The sequence below is a fragment of the Rattus norvegicus genome, chromosome 5 (genome assembly GCF_021556685.1).
Source record: "Rattus norvegicus strain SHRSP/BbbUtx chromosome 5, alternate assembly SHRSP_T2T, whole genome shotgun sequence".
NCBI lineage: Eukaryota > Metazoa > Chordata > Mammalia > Rodentia > Muridae > Rattus > Rattus norvegicus.
Genome location: NC_141538.1, coordinates 7971805 through 7989242, shown reverse-complemented (window position 1 = coordinate 7989242; position 17438 = coordinate 7971805). Strand labels below are relative to the sequence as shown.

The window sequence follows — 17438 nt, the reverse complement described above, 5'->3', positions numbered from 1 at the left end:
AATGGATATGTGAGACAATAAGCAAACAGAGCATTTTTATAGTGTCCTTTTGCCAAAATCTTAAAATAAAAATGTCCACACTCTTTTGTTAAAACATTAAGCCTCTGTCAAAAATGTATTTCTCATTTCAGGGTACAGTATTGAAGGACAAGATGATACAAGTAAAGAAAAGTTACAAGAAAAAACTTGACAAAATTCTTTCAATTAAAGTATTGTAACATTAAAACAAACTGAAAACATAACAAAAGAAACAAGATTACAAACAAAAATGTTTATGGATTTTTCCAAACATAAATAGATGAATAGTGTTTAGGTAACAGGGCTCATGCTGATGGCTAGCAGGAAGTAAGAGTGTCATATACTTGGAAAATAATAACAGGCCCAAATGATGGATGGCAGTAATTTAATCATCACTGCTATTTTTTTACTTCCAAAACAAAGCCTTAGTTAAACCATTCATACCCTATTATTCACACCTTTACTTCAGAGATTGAGGATTATATACAATAAATGAATTTATTTTCACCATAGGGATAACATATTGTACCTCTCTGCCAATGTTCCTCGAAAACTTTCCATGTCAAAACAATTTGACAGCAGATATAAACAATTAAATAAATATGCAATGATCTTTCTCACGGTCCTTTAAAGATGCATGTTTTCATGCTGTTAGCCTTAGGATCACAGTGCATAGAATCCAATATCAACAGCTGGGGTGTCTTTCAATGTAACGTTGGATCCCTCACTTTCCTTATAATCCCACAATAACCGGTAAATTCATTTCAGAGGCCCTATCATGCATTAATCACCGAGTGGCAGGAGTTAAGAAAACTCACTCTTTCACAACGTCCATTGCCGGCAATGAACGCCCCCAAACCACTGAGGAAGTCACTGTTATTGCACAACACATGAGGACCTGGAACTTTTCCAAAAGCTTAAAAAAATAAAAATAAAAAAAATGGAATTATATTTGACATTTCCTGACACCTGCATTAATACTGTATGACTAATAAAAGCATGTCAGTTGCCTGGACTGAACCAGCGATCAACATGCGCCCAGAATGCACACGAGTAAAAATGCAGTAAAAGGAAGTAGTCTTCATTGCCTATAGGTCACTTCCAGTCAAAGGTTAAAGTTCAAAGACTGAATGATCAAAGTGCTCATTTTCTCAGTAGGACTATCTTCTGCTACGAGGATGAGAACAGTGGCATCAACAAGTATCATCTTTAAGAAAAGAAGAAAAAAATAATTAAAAAGTTAAGCATGTGCAAGTAATGTACAAGTTAATCTCATGTAGAAACAATGTCAAGTAACAAGAACATGGCTGACCTGATTTGCCTTGCTCAATCTTTACAGATAAAAATTTGTGTTCAATTATATAATATAAGCAAGCCAACCTTTAGTCTTTCAAGGAAATGATAGCTTGCAAAAACTTTAAAATAATGTATGATTAGTATATTACTTCAATCTGAAGCAAGAAATTGATATACTAAGGTAGCACATATTCAGGACATATCTGAAGAGAATTTTTCTATAAGCAATTCTTAAGCAGTCATGACATTTTACATTAACTAGTACATCACACACCTTTAGTCTATAAGGCAACTCTCTTTCAATAGTAAGATACAACTTTCGAATCAATCAGTAGACATTTAATGTTAATGTCCTTTCAGAAAATGAATTTTCAGAAAGTATTCATAATGTTCAGAAATATCCATATGCAAGGTCATTTAAAACCCCAAAACCATATAATATCTTCTGGTAGCCTACACACACTATATTTAGACAGTACATAACTGTAGTGTCTATGACTTGTTTTAGAAAACTAATTTCACGCACACACACACAACAAAAAAAAATCTGAGAAGTTTGAGGATTAGTTACTTTTCAGAAAGAAGCTTCAAACTAACAGTAACTCCTAAGAGTTATGCAAACTTACAAAGCAGAAGCTCAGAAAATAGTGGCCAAATTCCTTACAAATAATTCCACGTAAAGGCTGATAAATTAGTGCTAATAGGATTTCCACTAATAGAGACTAAGTCAATTCTGTTATGCCAGGGGAATTCATGGATTATAATGTACATGGTAAATAAACTATATTTTAAAAATAAATCATAGGTTGGTGATAAAGCTCAGTGGCAATGTATTTTCTTAATCCTGGGCATAGTTTGAATAATTAAAAAAATCATGCAGGCTCAATCCCAGCATCAACAATAGGCACCAGGAAACCAGGAGACACTTAATGTGCAGCGAGCTTGGGCTACTCAGCTAGATCCTCTATCAAATAAGACAAATGGGCGGGTGGAAGAGGTGGCTCCGAGGGTAAGTGTTCCAGGAGTGGATCTCAGTTCTATCCACGGCATCCATGCTGGGCTACTCACAATGACTTTTGAACTCAAGCTCCAGGGAACCTTTGAGAACACGAACACACACACATATGTACGCAGACATGCGCCAAAATCTGACAATTTTTTGAGACTGGGTTCATATAGTTCACACTGGTCTCAACCTTGCTAAGTAGCCAGGGCTGGCTCCTCATCTTCCCACCTTCAAATCCTAAGTGCTAACTGGCATGACTAAACCCATCAAATAAAAAAGAACATACTGAAGAAAAAACAAGTGGAGAATTTATATCTCTTATGTTTCATATCAAAATACTCACCACTGTGAATTTGAAAGATGTACTTGTTGTGATCATAAACCAAACAGTAAAGAGTTTCTCAAAATACTACTTACCTTTCAAATGATGTTTTAGTTTTATGTGTGTGTGTGTTTGGATTTTGAGGGGGTTTTTTGGGGGTTGGGGGGAGGTAGTTTGGTGAGTGTGTATTGGGGTTTGTGTGTATATATGCATGCATGTGTGTGTGTTTTTTGGATTCGTGTATGTGTGTGTGCATGAGTATATGTGTGTAGTATTTTGTGGGGGAATGGTTTGATTTGTTTTTTCTTTTGTGTGTGTGTGTGCGAGAGAGAGAGAGAGAGTGTGTTTGTGTGTGTGTGTGTGTGTGTGTGTGTGTGTGTGTGTGTGACTATGTTTTACACAGGCTCTTGCTAAACTTTCGAGGCCGACCTCAAGTTTGCAATGTGCTTACATTGGCCTCCAAAGTATATGGGATTATAAGAATGCCAGCTCAATAAAATAGTTTAAGACAAACACTACAACCCAACAGACTAACTCTATAAGCTGCAGTACAGCAGTGAGTTCTACCTAATAGAACTGTACTGAGACAACCTTCAGAGACACAGACAATAGTACACACAGTAGCAAAGTTACTAAATCCAGTCAAGCATGCTACTAAGTAAACTAGAAACAAGCTTGTACTTCTAAAGACATACCGTATGATTTAGATGACCGCACACATTTACCTTTACGAATGGCTGTCCATTATGGAAGGTTCCCAGCGTGGCAGGCTTCTGTAGACTGTGCTACTAAAATGTTTATAAAATCCCTAAAGCTATTTTCCTATCCTAGGCTCCATCTTGGATCAAATGTTAAAATTGATTTAGGTTGATATGGTTGTACTTGCCTTGAACATCTTAATTTTGTGGAAATGTATTTTTAAAGTTTGAATTCAATGATCTCTAACAACAGGACCCCCCAGGGACTTGAAAGGCTATAAATCCTCAATAAATGAAGCCTGTAATAACTGGTTTGAACCTGGGTATGAGTCAAAACCATCACCCTGCTTTCCCATAGCTAAGAGGTAAAACCAAACAACAAAACAACAAACCTCCAAGGAATATAGTTTTCCAACCACATGCAAACATCAATGCATGCTAGATGGACACATACACAACCAATGGCATGAACCCTATTTTGGGTTAGGACAAATATACAACTATAAAAGGTTAATAGTTTTTAACCTCTTGGCTAAACTATTGTGGCAATAAAATATCTTGAAAAGAAAATCCCAGAATAATGACTTTAACTGTCTCTGGAACTACCAAAGCTTTTACTAAAATCCCATCTCCAATATAATACCTATAGTGTTGGTTCCTGAAAGGTTACCTCCATCACCACTAACTTCACTGAGTTTATGGAAATATAAGAACTAGACAAAGGTCACTACATTCTCCACAATTATAAAAGGCATAATATCCTGGAAATCCATCTCCTCAAGTCTCATCAAGGACACAAGACTAGAAAAACACAGTAACACAGTCTGCCAAACTGAACAGTGTGTTAAAAAAAAAAAGAAAAGAAAAGAAAAAAAGGGGAAAAAAAGGACTATCCCTAAGGCAGGACAGCAGACAGTACAAGCTAAGAGCCTTGGAGCCTTCTAGGACCCAGGAATCAGAAGGGCAGCACATCAGCAAAACTGCAGGACAGAATATGGAAAGTGCAACGTTGACCAAGAAGAGAGCTGGTCAGGCAGAGGAGCAGACCTTCATCCAGGCCTGTGGGCTGCAGAGTTTCTCACGGGCAGAAGGAAGGAGATGAGCTCATCACACAGTGGAAAGGAACTGTGCTAGATCAGGTGCCTATAAACCCCTCTCTCACCTGGTGAAATATGATGGAATTTGACTGTGTCTATGGACTGGAACTTCACAGAGACGAAAGGGTACTGTCCCTTAAAATTCTTTCCAACAGGGTGGCATCATCCCAAGTCACTGACCCCAGCCTTGCTGATGAGAGAATTGGCAAAGCAGTGGAACATGTATTTGAGGGTGAGCATGGCTCTAAGGATGAATAGAGAGGGATGGTCCTGGGCCAAGCTCCTCTCTTGGATGCCAGCTTTTATATTACTTATGACAAACACCACATGTTGTACACGTACCAGCTTCTGGATGATTATAAAGAGGGCGACCGTTTCATGGCAGGGTGCAGTGAGCCCCTCCTTTAGACATGGACCCCAAGCTTGTGATGGCCTGATAGGCAAACATGTGGGATACACCACAGATGATGGCTCCAAGAGAGTTGGCATGGCCATACACCAGGCTGAAGCCAAGCCACTGTGTAAGTCATCAGGTTTGAAGGTGATGTGCATACCTATGTCTATGACTTGGTGAAACACTTCTAACCATTTGTCACAGCACTGCCACAGCTGTAGAAATAAAGTTGTAAAAGGAAAAGAGGGCATGAAGTTTGGGAGGTGGTAGATGGAAAGGTGGGGTGGAGCTGGGAGGAGTGGGATGTACATGTAATTAAAATACACTATATGACATTCTCAAAGAGGCCATCCAGTATAAAATACACTATATGACATTCTCAAAGAGGCCATCCAGTATAAAATACACTATATGACATTCTCAAAGAGGCCATCCAGTATAAAATACACTATATGACATTCTCAAAGAGGCCATCCAGTATAAAATGTACTATATGAAGTTCTCAAAGAAGGCCGTTCAGTATAAAAAGAAAAGCAAGAAGAAAAAAAACAAAAATCTTTGGGCTGTATATCATTCATTCAGCTGGGTACAAAGATATAATTCTATATAAGGAAGATTCCATGTCTGAATCATGGCAAATCTCAAACCCATTTGTATAATGCAAGTGAATCAGCTATTTCATAAACCTATTTTGATTAAGTTTTTCGTTTCTGGCCCTAATCGTCTCTACTCAATTTATTTTTCAGAGCAGACAAATCTCTGGGTTAAATGGCAACACGGCATGCTTGCATCTAATGCACATATAGCCTAATTGGAAACTGAAGAGTTCTGGGAATGGTCCAGATTTCAGGTAACAATAAGGAATATATTGTCACATACTAATACAATTTCTTATATTCCAAAACTCTACCTAATATGATTACCTTTTAATAAACCACTGTGTACTAACACCTCAAAAGCAATTAATATGAGGGATGAAGCACACAAATGGACTGACCTAATTTGAAAGAGATTCTAAATGATAACATAGACAAGCAAAATTTTAGCTCTGAGTATTTTATGAAGACCTAACTGTTGTCTGGTAGATCAACTTCAGCCTGACTTCTGAGGTTCCCATCTTATAAAATCAGGAGCTTAAATGATTTCAGACTTGTAATCTTCACTATTAGTGTCTCCTGCTTGTACGAAGTCCTCTTTCGAGCACACACATCATTATCTCAACCAAACCTCTGCTTCCATCTACACTGGCATCTATGCTGGCCCATTCATGTTGTTAGTGCCATACAGCATGGCTATAGAGCTGGATGCCTCAAACCTTCCACTTAGTCTCTCAAAACTGAAATGCTAGCTGTGTGTGTATGGGGGAATGGGGAAGAGGGTGGCAGAGAGACACACACACAGAGAGAGTTTGAGAATCTGTAGATTAGAAACAAAGTAAACATATGGTGTGGGGGAAGAGTGTGTCCCTTTCCTGATCATGAGATACCTGTGCATGTGCGTTGGGCCTGGGCCTCACGCTCGTTAACCACACAGCCGACTACTGAGATACATCCCACTCTCAGCTCTGAAGTTTGGAACAGCTTCACAGATCACATGTGGAAGATGGTCTGTCCTCATAGTGCTTTGAGAATTAGGCAGCACTAATGTCCTCACTAGTTTTTTGTCAATTGAACGCAAGCTAGAGTCATTTGACAAGAGGGAACTCCAATTGAGAAAGTGCCTCCATAGGACTGACCTGTGGGGATTCCTTTGATCAACATTTGATGAGGGCATAGCCTACTGTGAGCTGTGTCACCACTGATCCAGGACCATCTTGACATATTAAAGGAAGCAGGCTAAGTATGCATGAGAAGCAAGCCAGTAAGCAGTGCTCCTCAATGGCTTCTGCATCAGCTCCTGCCTTGAGTTCTTAGCCTGACTTTCCTCAGTGATGGACCATGACCTGTGCATAAAGGTACCTAAGCTGCTTTTGGTCATGGTGTTTTATCACAGCAATAAAACAGCTAAGAAATAAGTCTACAGGGCTTGATCATATGGCTTTATAGTTGCTGCTAAGTTGAAGAGAGAAAGATTCCTTGAGTTCAGGAGTGCAAAATTAGCCTAGTGAACACAGATAAATAAGCTTCCAACTCTTCAAGGAATTGAAGAGAAGCTTTGGCAAGAAGGAAACAACAGACAACAGAAGGCTGATGAAGATGTAATTGAAGGGGATGGACCATGTTTCAGTCTCAGCAAGCAGCAGAACTTGGCAGCTTTGACCATGTGGTTCTGACTTTAGAGTCAAGAATACAAAAACGGGTTACAGAATCTCCCTTTGTGGCTAAGGAGAGCCACTGAGGCCAGGTGTGTGTTTCAAGGGTATCCTCACTCGGAGGCCCAGAAAGAACACGGTATGAAGAAGCTGTGGAGGTGAAGCCTGGATTGTGTTGGAGGCCCCAAGACGCTAGAGAAGCCAGTCACTGACTATCTGCTAAGGAGAGCTGCAGCCCAGGTGGAAGCGAGGGCCAGCCCAAGAGAGAAAAGCGTCTTGCGGTCAGTAAAGTGGAAAGGAGTTGGAGATCTGCAGAGTGCACAGCATCAGGACATACAGATGCAGTTTGCTCTGATGGCTTTACGTACTGCTTTGGTCCAGTATTCCCTCATTATGCTCCACTTCCCCATTTTTGGCACATTAATGTATAGTCTATGCCATTGTATATTGGAAGTTTGTGATCCGTTTTTTTAATTTTGATTTTACAGGGGTTACAGTTAAGATTATTGCCTTGAGTCTCGAAGAGCCTTTAACTTTGAACTTTTAAACAGTGCTGAGACTGGGGTGGAGGCTTCTCAAGTTGGACTGGTTTTTACAGTATGCTATGGCTACAAGCCTATAGGGGCCAGGGAATGGGCTGTGGTGGTTTGAATGGGAACAGGATCATAGATTTGGTCACTAGGGAGTAGGACTAATAGAAAGAATTAGGAGGTATGGCCTTTTTGAAGAAAGTATGTGACTGGGAGCGGGCTTTGAGGGTTTAAAAGCCCATGACAAACCCAGAGCACCTTCTCTGCCACTGGTCAAGTTGTACCTCTCAGCTACTCCTCTAGAACACAACTGCCTGCATGCTGCCATGATAATGGACTATACCTCTGAAGCTGTAAGCAAGCTCCAATTAAATGCTTTCTTTTACAAGAGTTGCCAGGGTCATGGTGTCTCTTGACAACACTAGACCAGTGACTAAGACAAGCTATTGGGACCAGAGCAGCTTTCTCTAATGAAAACGATAACTTATTGCAATTGCCTCCAGTTACAAAAAGTAGCAGAACTGAGTGCACAGGGCACCAGAACATCTACTTCACATAAAGCTCACTACACTTTATGGTCTGTTAGCAGCACACATCTATAACCCCAGCACTTGGGAAGCAGTGGCAAGGAGGACAGCTATAAGCTGGCCTACACAGCTAGTCTCAGGAAAGGTTTATAGATATAAAATCATGTCAACCTTCAAAAGTACGACAAAACAAAGCACACCAGATATTAAATGGTATTGTTGGAATTATTAAAGTAATGCTAATTTTACTTTTCCTACAATAGATATGACTGTTTGAAAAAGTTAGTATGATATCCACATTTTCAAAGACTTTCTACATTGCAGTATTAAAAAAAATGTTACCTCAATTACATCCTTCCACTTTTTCCCCAAGTCTTTCAAATAATTGGTTATCTTTCAGATAAAAATAACCAAAATTTGTCATTAGAAATTAAAATTGCTCACCATGATACCACCATTTTGTTTTCTTTGGATTCTTGTTACATGTTCGCACATAAAAGGAATTATCTGGTGGTCGTCTCTGAAACAAAAACAAAATAACAACAAAAAAGAATTTAAACAGCTAAGTTCTAAAAGAAAGTGATGGGGAAAAGTGAGTTTAGCAAAATTACTATAGAATGAACCAAAACAAGGGCAACACTAAAAGCTTAATTAGAATGCCATAGTCAACTGTTTTCAGAAGGGGCGTGGGAGCGGTCAGTTCCAGTACGAGGACAGCATCCAAGTTCTTCATGCTTCTTATTCCCACTGAGTCATTACCTACATGACTACTTACTCGAACTAACAAAGAGTCTACTTATTTAACTAAGGTTGTCTGAAGAACGACAGCAACTCAAGTATCCACGTAGGTTTATTAATTTATTGTAATGTATTAAGGACAGAGCAGATGATTCTGATTCAAACAGCATCTAAGAGGAAAGGTGTTTTAGTGCTTGTAAGTAACAGTGGCCTTGCTGCTCCTTATGTGTCCTGACTAGAACAATACGGACATCTGGCAAGAGTGATGCTAAACACATTGGAGGAAGACTGGGAGATACCCTGCCTGACAACTCCTGGGCACCAGCCTGGCAGGAGTCTACCTTTCTGTCAACAGTTCAAATGTCGAGTTTATTTTAATGCAGTAGTAGGAGGGACAGCTTCCAACAAAGCAACAGAGAGCTTTTGGTTAACTTTTACAACGACTTTGATAAAACAATGTCTTCCTTTCCCTATTAAATCTCTTTTTGCAGTGTTTAGACGTAACTATTTAGACTAGTGAAGATGAGAGATTAAGAGAACTCCTTCTACTGAGGCTGATAAGAGCTGCATCATTTAAGAAAGGCCCAGGCAGAAAGCAGTGACAAGTGTGATGGACAACTTAGACTGCTGGGAAGAAAGCAGCCATCCACTTAATGCTTCTGGTGCTTACACACTTAGCTGTCAGCTGACCCTTCCAGTGCCTGTAGTAGGGATTCACATCAGCGGTAATCTGAATCAACAACAACAAAAAGACTGTTTGGGTATAATCTGTTAACTATGCCAAGATTGCCCTGATACAATTGAGAAAATTTCCTTAGAAATTAAGATTACAAAACAAAGTCATGTATTTCCTTTTTAGTTACCTAGCATTCAGTAGGGGAAAAACAGCAAGCATCTAATAAATATTGAATTGTATCAAACTCAGAAATATTCTGACTCTTAAATTATCATCACAGTTAAATCTATCATACAACAGTTCGTCTAAAGATAGTTTATCGGGGCTGGGGATTTAGCTCAGTGGTAGAGCGCTTACCTAGGAAGCGCAAGGCCCTGGGTTCGGTCCCCAGCTCCGAAAAAAAGAACCAAAAAAAAAAAAAAAAAAGATAGTTTATCAATAGTTTAAATGAAATGATCGGTTTTAAAATAAAGTATACAAAGCACTAGCAGTGAACTAGCTGGTGAGTGGAATGATGAGGGTTAGAAAAGGATGAGAGGCAGAGCGACAGTTCCTCTCTGGCTCTTGGTGCAAAACATTCCCTGTCAATGCAAACAAAAGCCAATGAATGACCCTCACAGCCTGTGGTCATCACCTCACTGTAAAGAGCCATAGGCATATTGGAGCCCTTGTGTGCCTATGTATAGTGTCATAGTAATAAATGAAGTAGTAAATGAGGAAGACTCACAACAACTTCTACAGTTAAACAAATGCAGAAGGATCTAAAGTTAAAGTAATGTTAGGGCGGCTAGAGAGGGTGCAGAAGTTCAGAGCACTGGGCACTCTTGCAGAGCACCTACGCAATGCCTCACAGTCACCTGTAACTCCCGTTTCAGAGAATCCAATGTTCTCTTCTGGCTGCCCGCCACAGGTACCAGGCATCTCACAGTATACATGGAGGTAAAACATCCATACGTATAACAAAATATATATTTGCAAAGTGTTGTTAAAATGCATTTATTATATTTCATCTATAATAATTGTTTTGCACATTTTCCTATTTCTTTTTTTTTTTGTGTGTGTGTTTTTTTTTTTCGGAGCTGGGGACTGAACCCAGGGCCTTGCGATTCCTAGGTAAGCGCTCTATCACTGAGCTAAATCCCCAGCCCCACATTTTCCTATTTCTAAATGGGGATTCTGAGCATGCTTAGCTGCTGAACCATCTTGATGTATCCTGCCCAACTCAAAAAAAAAAAAAAAAAAAAAAAACAAAAAACCCAACAACCTTCTTTTGAATTAACATTCAAGAAACTTATTTAGTAAAACAGTGACTCTGGCTGTTACCGATTCTAAACTTATTGCTTAGAAATAAACAATTACCTTAAAGATTCTCTAAGTTCTAATGAGTAAAACAGCAGTCCATTTAATCTAGAGAACAGAAGACAACGTGCTGAAGCACACACAACTGCAGAGCGTCTACTCTAAGGGTCTCAAATTTAACTCACACCATTTCTCTCTGGTCTTTTCCCCACTTCCATTAGAGACAGAATCTGTGAGTGAATAAAGGAAAACAAAGTGCAAGGTTCCAGAAATTGTCCTGGTGACTGGGTGACTCCTTCAATCTAACCAGTAAGATAGGAAAGCTCTGGATTCTAGGAAACTCTGAGAAATGCTTGCTTGAGTGGGAAGGAGGGTAAGGAGCCAGGAGCTTTGTATTCCTAACTTCTCCACTGTGAAATCTAAAAACAGGAGTGTGCTGCACACTTTTACTCTGTGTTTGTTTATAAAAATGAAACTCAGATTAAAAACATGTGCACAAATGTCTTGTTTAAAAATGATTAAATGACAACTATAGTCTAGTTACTACTCACATTGCTAGCATGTTGTATACTTAATAAACTATAAATTAGAAATATATACATAAAACATTTACTTTGACTTCTAATCTATTTAGAATGAAAGATAACTTGCCAACTTATTACAGAAAAAAGTCATTACAATTTAAAAACAAAAAGCATACGTCCTCCTTCAAATGCAGCTAATTATATTTTGAAACTGTTAACCTTCCTACGCTTGAAGAGGAGACATTACCTGGAATAATGGTGCAAGTCCTACCTTTTCTTTGCAGCTGGAAAGCATGCTGATAATGCTGAGACAGACCGATTGCACTGAGAGCGCCGGGGACCAGTCTTCTGTTAGGATGGATAAACAGATATGACCATTGCTATACACATGAGGATGAACAGGAATATTTTCACCAGTAAACATGACCTAAGAAAAAATAAAATTCCATTAATGCTCAATAATCTCTATTAAAAATGAAAATATTCTCCACATTTAACTAGTATTAATTTTTAAGACATAAAATAAACACAAATAGATTTCAGGAGCAGATGCTCACCCACTACCAACCATTTCGTATCAACATTACTGTATGAATAACCATGCAGCAGTAGAGATCCCTAGGCTGTTTTCATAGATTGCACTGAAATGTTCTATATTTCTATTGTTTTTTTACTAGTAAATGGTACAGTGTATTTATAAGAATGGTTTGGTTTTTTTTTTTTTTTCTTTTCAAATTCTACTCAGTCCTCAGTACTCATTATTCATCTTTAATTCCAGCCCTTGGAAGGCAGATGCAGGTGATTCTCAGTCACTATGAAGCCAGTCTGAACTACATATTAAGTTCCAAGCTAGCCAGGGCTACCTTACCTTGGCACAATTTTTTTTCTTTTTATTAACTTGTTAATAACTTGTTATTAACTTTTTATTAAATTGTTATTTCCCTTCCCAGTTTCCAGGCCAACATCCCCTTAACCCCTCCCCCTCCCCTTCTTTATGGGTGTTTCCCCTCCCTATCCTCACCCCATTACTGCCCTCCCCACAACAATCACATTCACTGGGGGTTCAGTCTTAGCAGGACCCAGGGCTTCCCCTTCCACTGGTGCTCTTACTAGGATATTCATTGCTACCTATGGGGTTGGAGCCCAGGGTCAGTCCATGTTTAGTCTTTGGGTAGTGGCTTAGTCCCTGGAAGCTCTGGTTGGTTGGCATTGTTGTTCTTATGGGGTCTCGAGCCCCTTCAAGCTCTTTCAGTCCTTTCTCTGATTCCTTCAACGGGGGTCCCGTTCTCAGTTCAGTGGTTTAATGCTGGCATTCGCCTCTGTATTTGCTGTATTCTGGGGGTGTCTCTGAGGAGCGATCTACATCCGGTTCCTGTCAGCCTGCACTTCTTTGCTTCATCCATCTTATCTAGTTTGGTGGCTGTATATGTATGGGCCACATGTAGGGCAGGCTCTGAATGAGTGTTCCTTCTGCCTCTGTTCTAAACTTTGCTTCCCTATTCCCTGCCAAGGGTATTCTTGTTCCCCTTTTAAAGAAGGAGTGAGGCATTCACATTTTGATCATCCGTCTTGAGTTTCATTTGTTCTAGGCATCTAGGGTAATTCAAGCATTTGGGCTAATAGCCACTTATCAATGAGTGCATACCATGTGTGGTTTTCTGTGATTGGGGAACCTCACTCAGGATGATATTTTCCAGTTCCCTCCATTTGCCTATGAATTTCATAAAGTCATTGTTTTTGATAGCTGAGTAATATTCCATTGTGTAGATGTACCACATCTTCTGTATCCATTCCTCTGTTGAAGGGCATCTGGGTTCTTTCCAGCTTCTGGCTATTATGAATAAGGCTGCTATGAACAGTGGAGCATGTGTCTTTGTTGTTTGTTGGAGCATCTTTTGGGTATATGTCCAAGAGAGGTATAGCTGGATCCTCAGGTAGTTCAATGTCCAATTTTCTGAGGAACCTCCAGACTGATTTCCAGAATGGTTGTACCAGTCTGCAATCCCACCAACAATGGAGGAGTGTTCCTCTTTCTCCGCATCCTCGCCAGCATTTGCTGTCACCTGAGTCTTTTATCTTAACCTTGGCATAATATTAATGGTTTTCCCTGTCCTAACGCTTCAAGCAAACCACCTAAGCATCCGAACAGGAAAGAGACTATGTACGCACATCTTGAAATTCCATTACACACATTCCAAGACAATCCAAAGACAGCAGACAGACTTAGGAACAACTACGTGTACTCCGCTTTACTTTGCAATGCTGGGCAAAGACTTGGGTCGGTGAACGTGCTACAGAAGTGCTCTACTCTGAGCTCTAAGAGAAACTGCTTGATTTTACATAAAATTCAAATTGAACTAACTTGCCAGTCTTCAAATCAGTTTTATAAGGTGGTGCTACCATATTAGTTCTGTTGTTCAGCAGTTGTTCCTAAATAGTAATCACATCATAAAAAGGAAAATACCAGTATCACCTGAGTGAGGGTGTGGTTAAGAATTCACAATCAGGCTTGGTGTGGCAGAGGGCCATTGCAGGGGCAGGGGCAACTTCTGGAAAGTCTCAGTGAAGGAATTTTACTTGAGCCTAGAAGTTCAAAGCCAGTCTTGGGAAAAATAGCACAACTTTCTCTTAAATAGCAACAACAGTCATAAACATATATAAACTCAAAGTTGCCAATTCAGGACCACGAGTCCCTACATAGAATTCACAGTTCTCAACCTAGACTAACAGAACCTCTCAACCCTTGCAAAACACCAGCTACAGTAAAATACCAAGGAGAAACCAGAGTCTAAATTATGACAGAAACTGCCAAAACGTTTGCTGCTCATAGAAGATAGTCAATGAGATCCACCTGCCTAGAGTAAGGTATGCCCACACTTAACATTAGAATAGACATTGTGAAATTAAAATAAGCTAAGGTTTTATAGCTATTTTAAATATCAAGCCACAAATCCAACTTTACTAAAATTCTTAGAAACATTCACACTAACAAACCACCAATAGACAGTAAAAGGATCACTTTCAAACTTGCTTTACTAAGTGTTTAAGATCTGGCCACCCACTTCCACCATCCCTACAGAAGAAAGGTAGAAACATCAAGCCCAGTGTCATATGAGAGATGCCAGTCCCTTGTCTGACACAACTGTATGAGTCTGCTCTTCACTTCTGAATGGATACTCTAGGAAATGCTGTTCATTCAGCTGAGGTCACTGTTCTTGACCTAAAAACACCCAGCTTTGAGCAGTCTTGAATTCTATACTTTCTGAATTTACTCACAACTGCTTTTTAGTGGAATTTTAGAAGTATGAACCACAGCTTATTACAAAATATTTATTTGTAGACTGTGTTACACAAGTTTAGAGCAGGGATTTACAGATGTCGCAGAATATAGATCTGTTCTGGGTTATTCATTTTATCCTAAAAAGCCATTTGGCTAGCAGTGTTTTCACAGAGAACAGAGGCAAAAGAATCCTCCTCTCAAAGGCCTTTTAATTAAGAAGTGTATGAAAATAATGCTCTGAAAGTGCCAAAAATAAAAAGCTGCCAACTTTTTAACATGGCTGTCAACAATCACCAAGGTAAATACATGGGTAGCCGGATACAAGAGCCCTGACAACTGAGTACTCATTCCCAGAGCAAAGGAGAAGCAGCATTCTTCTTGGAAAGACACTGTTATCAATGCCCACGAGCCAGGAATCTGTGTGGACCCAAAGAAAAAGCAAACAGAGGAGAAAGTGGAGAGGGTGAGAGAGGGCACCTATGGCAAAAGCAGCAGAGGTCCACAAGCAAAGCAAAGGGCAAGACTAAAGAGCTGGAACAGCACAGAGGCCCAACAAAAAACAGACCAAGTTCTCTGCTGGCTGCAGTGGCTCACATCTGTAATTCCAGATGGCTTGGACAGGATAGGATCTTGGATGGACAGCCCACCTGAGCTATGTAGTAAGGCCCTGTTTTAACTGAAAACAAAATTAATCTCAATTAGGCTTTTAACATATTCCATGCATAGCAAATGCAGCCAGCCTGAACTTGGAGTGACCAGACTGAGCTAACTCCCTGCACGTATTAAGCAGCACTCAGGGGCCAGGCACTTTAGAAGCTTGTCTAAGCTGAGAAAGGCTGCCTGACATGCCAGATGAATTCCTGAAAGGAAACAAACTATTTTTTTTTTTATAACAGTTTGTTCATGTAAAAGGCATTACAGGTTTTTGCCATTTCCATGGAGAGCTTTATAACACGCTCTGTCACTCTGGCTCTCCACCATTGTGGTAGAGTAACCGAGGCTGAATTCAACCATCAGTTTTCCACCTTGCTTACTACTAAGTATAAATCAAAGGAGAAAACTGGGCAATTCTGTTGTAATTCAGGCAAGCAGATACTAAGAACTCAAAATGTTGTTTCTGGAATTGTAAAAATAAACTGGGGTTGCCCCATGTAGCTGATAAAACTACGTAGGCCTGACTGACACTACAAGACCATTGAATACAAGTGATCTGAAACTACAATTCAATTCATTTGGCCTCAGGTCAAAACTAGTTATACAATCACACACACCATTCAAAGTTAACTGAAAACTCTATATACTCTTTGCTGCAGAAACCCAAGGAGAATGGCATTACAGAGAGGAAGTAAAGGTTCAACTCTAGAATTTAGAGTTAGAACTTTGTTTCTGTATTTTTAATCACTTTCTATTACTGTAGCTCATTTTCAAAAGTAGACAAGAGCCAAGACAGAAGTATACTCAAAATAATTTTAGTCCACATCTAGTCTAAAAACTTAACCAGACCAATCTTAAAATAATCTTAGAGGATCATGAATGTGGAGCCGACTAGAATCCAAACGGAAAGACATTGGAGTGATGAAAACCTGCCCAGACAATGAAGAACCACCACTCAGGTTAGGGGGAAAAAGGCCATGGCATCTCCCTGTCACCTAGGCTGGCCACAAACCCCTGGGCTGAAGCACTCCTTCTACAGCGATTTAAAAAGTACCTGACTCATTACTCAAATTTGACAGATTCATTCTGATAACTGCCAATATCCACAACAGTCTAATATAAAACTATGACTAGACATATACTGCAGTATGCTTAAAGTCTTGACATTATTACTAAGGATAGAGTTCAGGTAACTTTCATATATAAAATTCAAAAATTTCCCAACATCGAGTATTATAATGAAAGACCACACAGCACTTATTTACAAAGATACAACAGTGTTCCATGGGCAGCTTTAAAAAGAAAAATGTGGGGCTGGAGAGATGGCTCAGTGGTTAAGAGCACTGACTACTCTTCCAGAGGTCCTGAGTTCAATTCCCAGCAACCATCTGTAATGGGATCTGATGCCCTCTTCTGGTGTGTCTGAAGAGAGTGACAGTATACTCAAAATAAATAAATAAACTTAAAAAGAAAAGTGTTACCTACCAAACAGTATAAACACAATGGGCTGTCTACAGGCGGGAAGGGCAGCTAAGTGGTGGTTTACATGTAATGCATAAGCCCTATTATCAGTCAGTTTCGGGATTCAGGATGTAAGGGGGCAGCCAGAAAGTCAACCAAACGCTAAGGTGTACTTATAAAAACAAGTCTATCAGTCATCTAGATACCAAAGCTTCCTGTTAGGGACAACATGAGACAAGGTTTTCTCCTGTCTCATGTTTTACCTCCCAGGTGGAGGTAAAAACAGGAAGACCAGATGCTCCAGATCATCCTTGGATACACGGCAAGTTTAAGGCCAACCCAGAGGATACATGATGCCATATCTCAAGCAACCAAAATAAAAAAGTAATAAGATATAAAAGTATAATATCTGATACAGAAATGTTAGGATTAATAACTGACAAAGGTAGCTAGGGAGGTCATATACATAGAAGTAACACACAGGTATATTTGTTGTTTTTAGGAATGAGTATATATGTCTGTGACAAACAACCAAAAATAAATAAATAAAATTTAAAAATGTAACATATGATATAGCAAATTTAGGATTAATAATAACCTACAAAATAGCTAGGAAGATCATATACATACAGGTAAAATTACAGACGGATATGGCTGTACTTAGGAG

The 17438-nt window shown here is 39.4% G+C and overlaps 1 protein-coding gene and 1 pseudogene across 5 annotated transcripts in view; one reads left to right on the top strand and one right to left on the bottom strand.

Moving 5' to 3' along the window:
* Window positions 1-83: 83 nt before the first annotated feature.
* Window positions 84-17438, bottom strand: part of Ube2w (ubiquitin-conjugating enzyme E2W) — a 57425-nt gene continuing 40070 nt past the window's right edge. For 2 of the 5 annotated variants that reach the window (XM_087659975.1, XM_087659976.1), the window contains exons 4-6: window positions 11648-11724; window positions 8584-8659; window positions 84-1225 (exon numbers count right to left, since the gene is read on the bottom strand). In XM_087659975.1, coding sequence (XP_087516101.1) covers window positions 1124-1225; window positions 8584-8659; window positions 11648-11724 — 255 coding nt within the window. In that variant the 3' untranslated portion in view covers window positions 84-1123. Of the gene's footprint in view, window positions 1226-2815; window positions 5239-5278; window positions 8660-11647; window positions 11804-17438 lie in introns of those variants that run through there. The other 3 variants (NM_001401288.1, XM_087659977.1, XR_015687444.1) reach the window with 2 other exon arrangements.
* Window positions 4275-5022, top strand: LOC134486908 (spindlin-2-like; annotated as a pseudogene).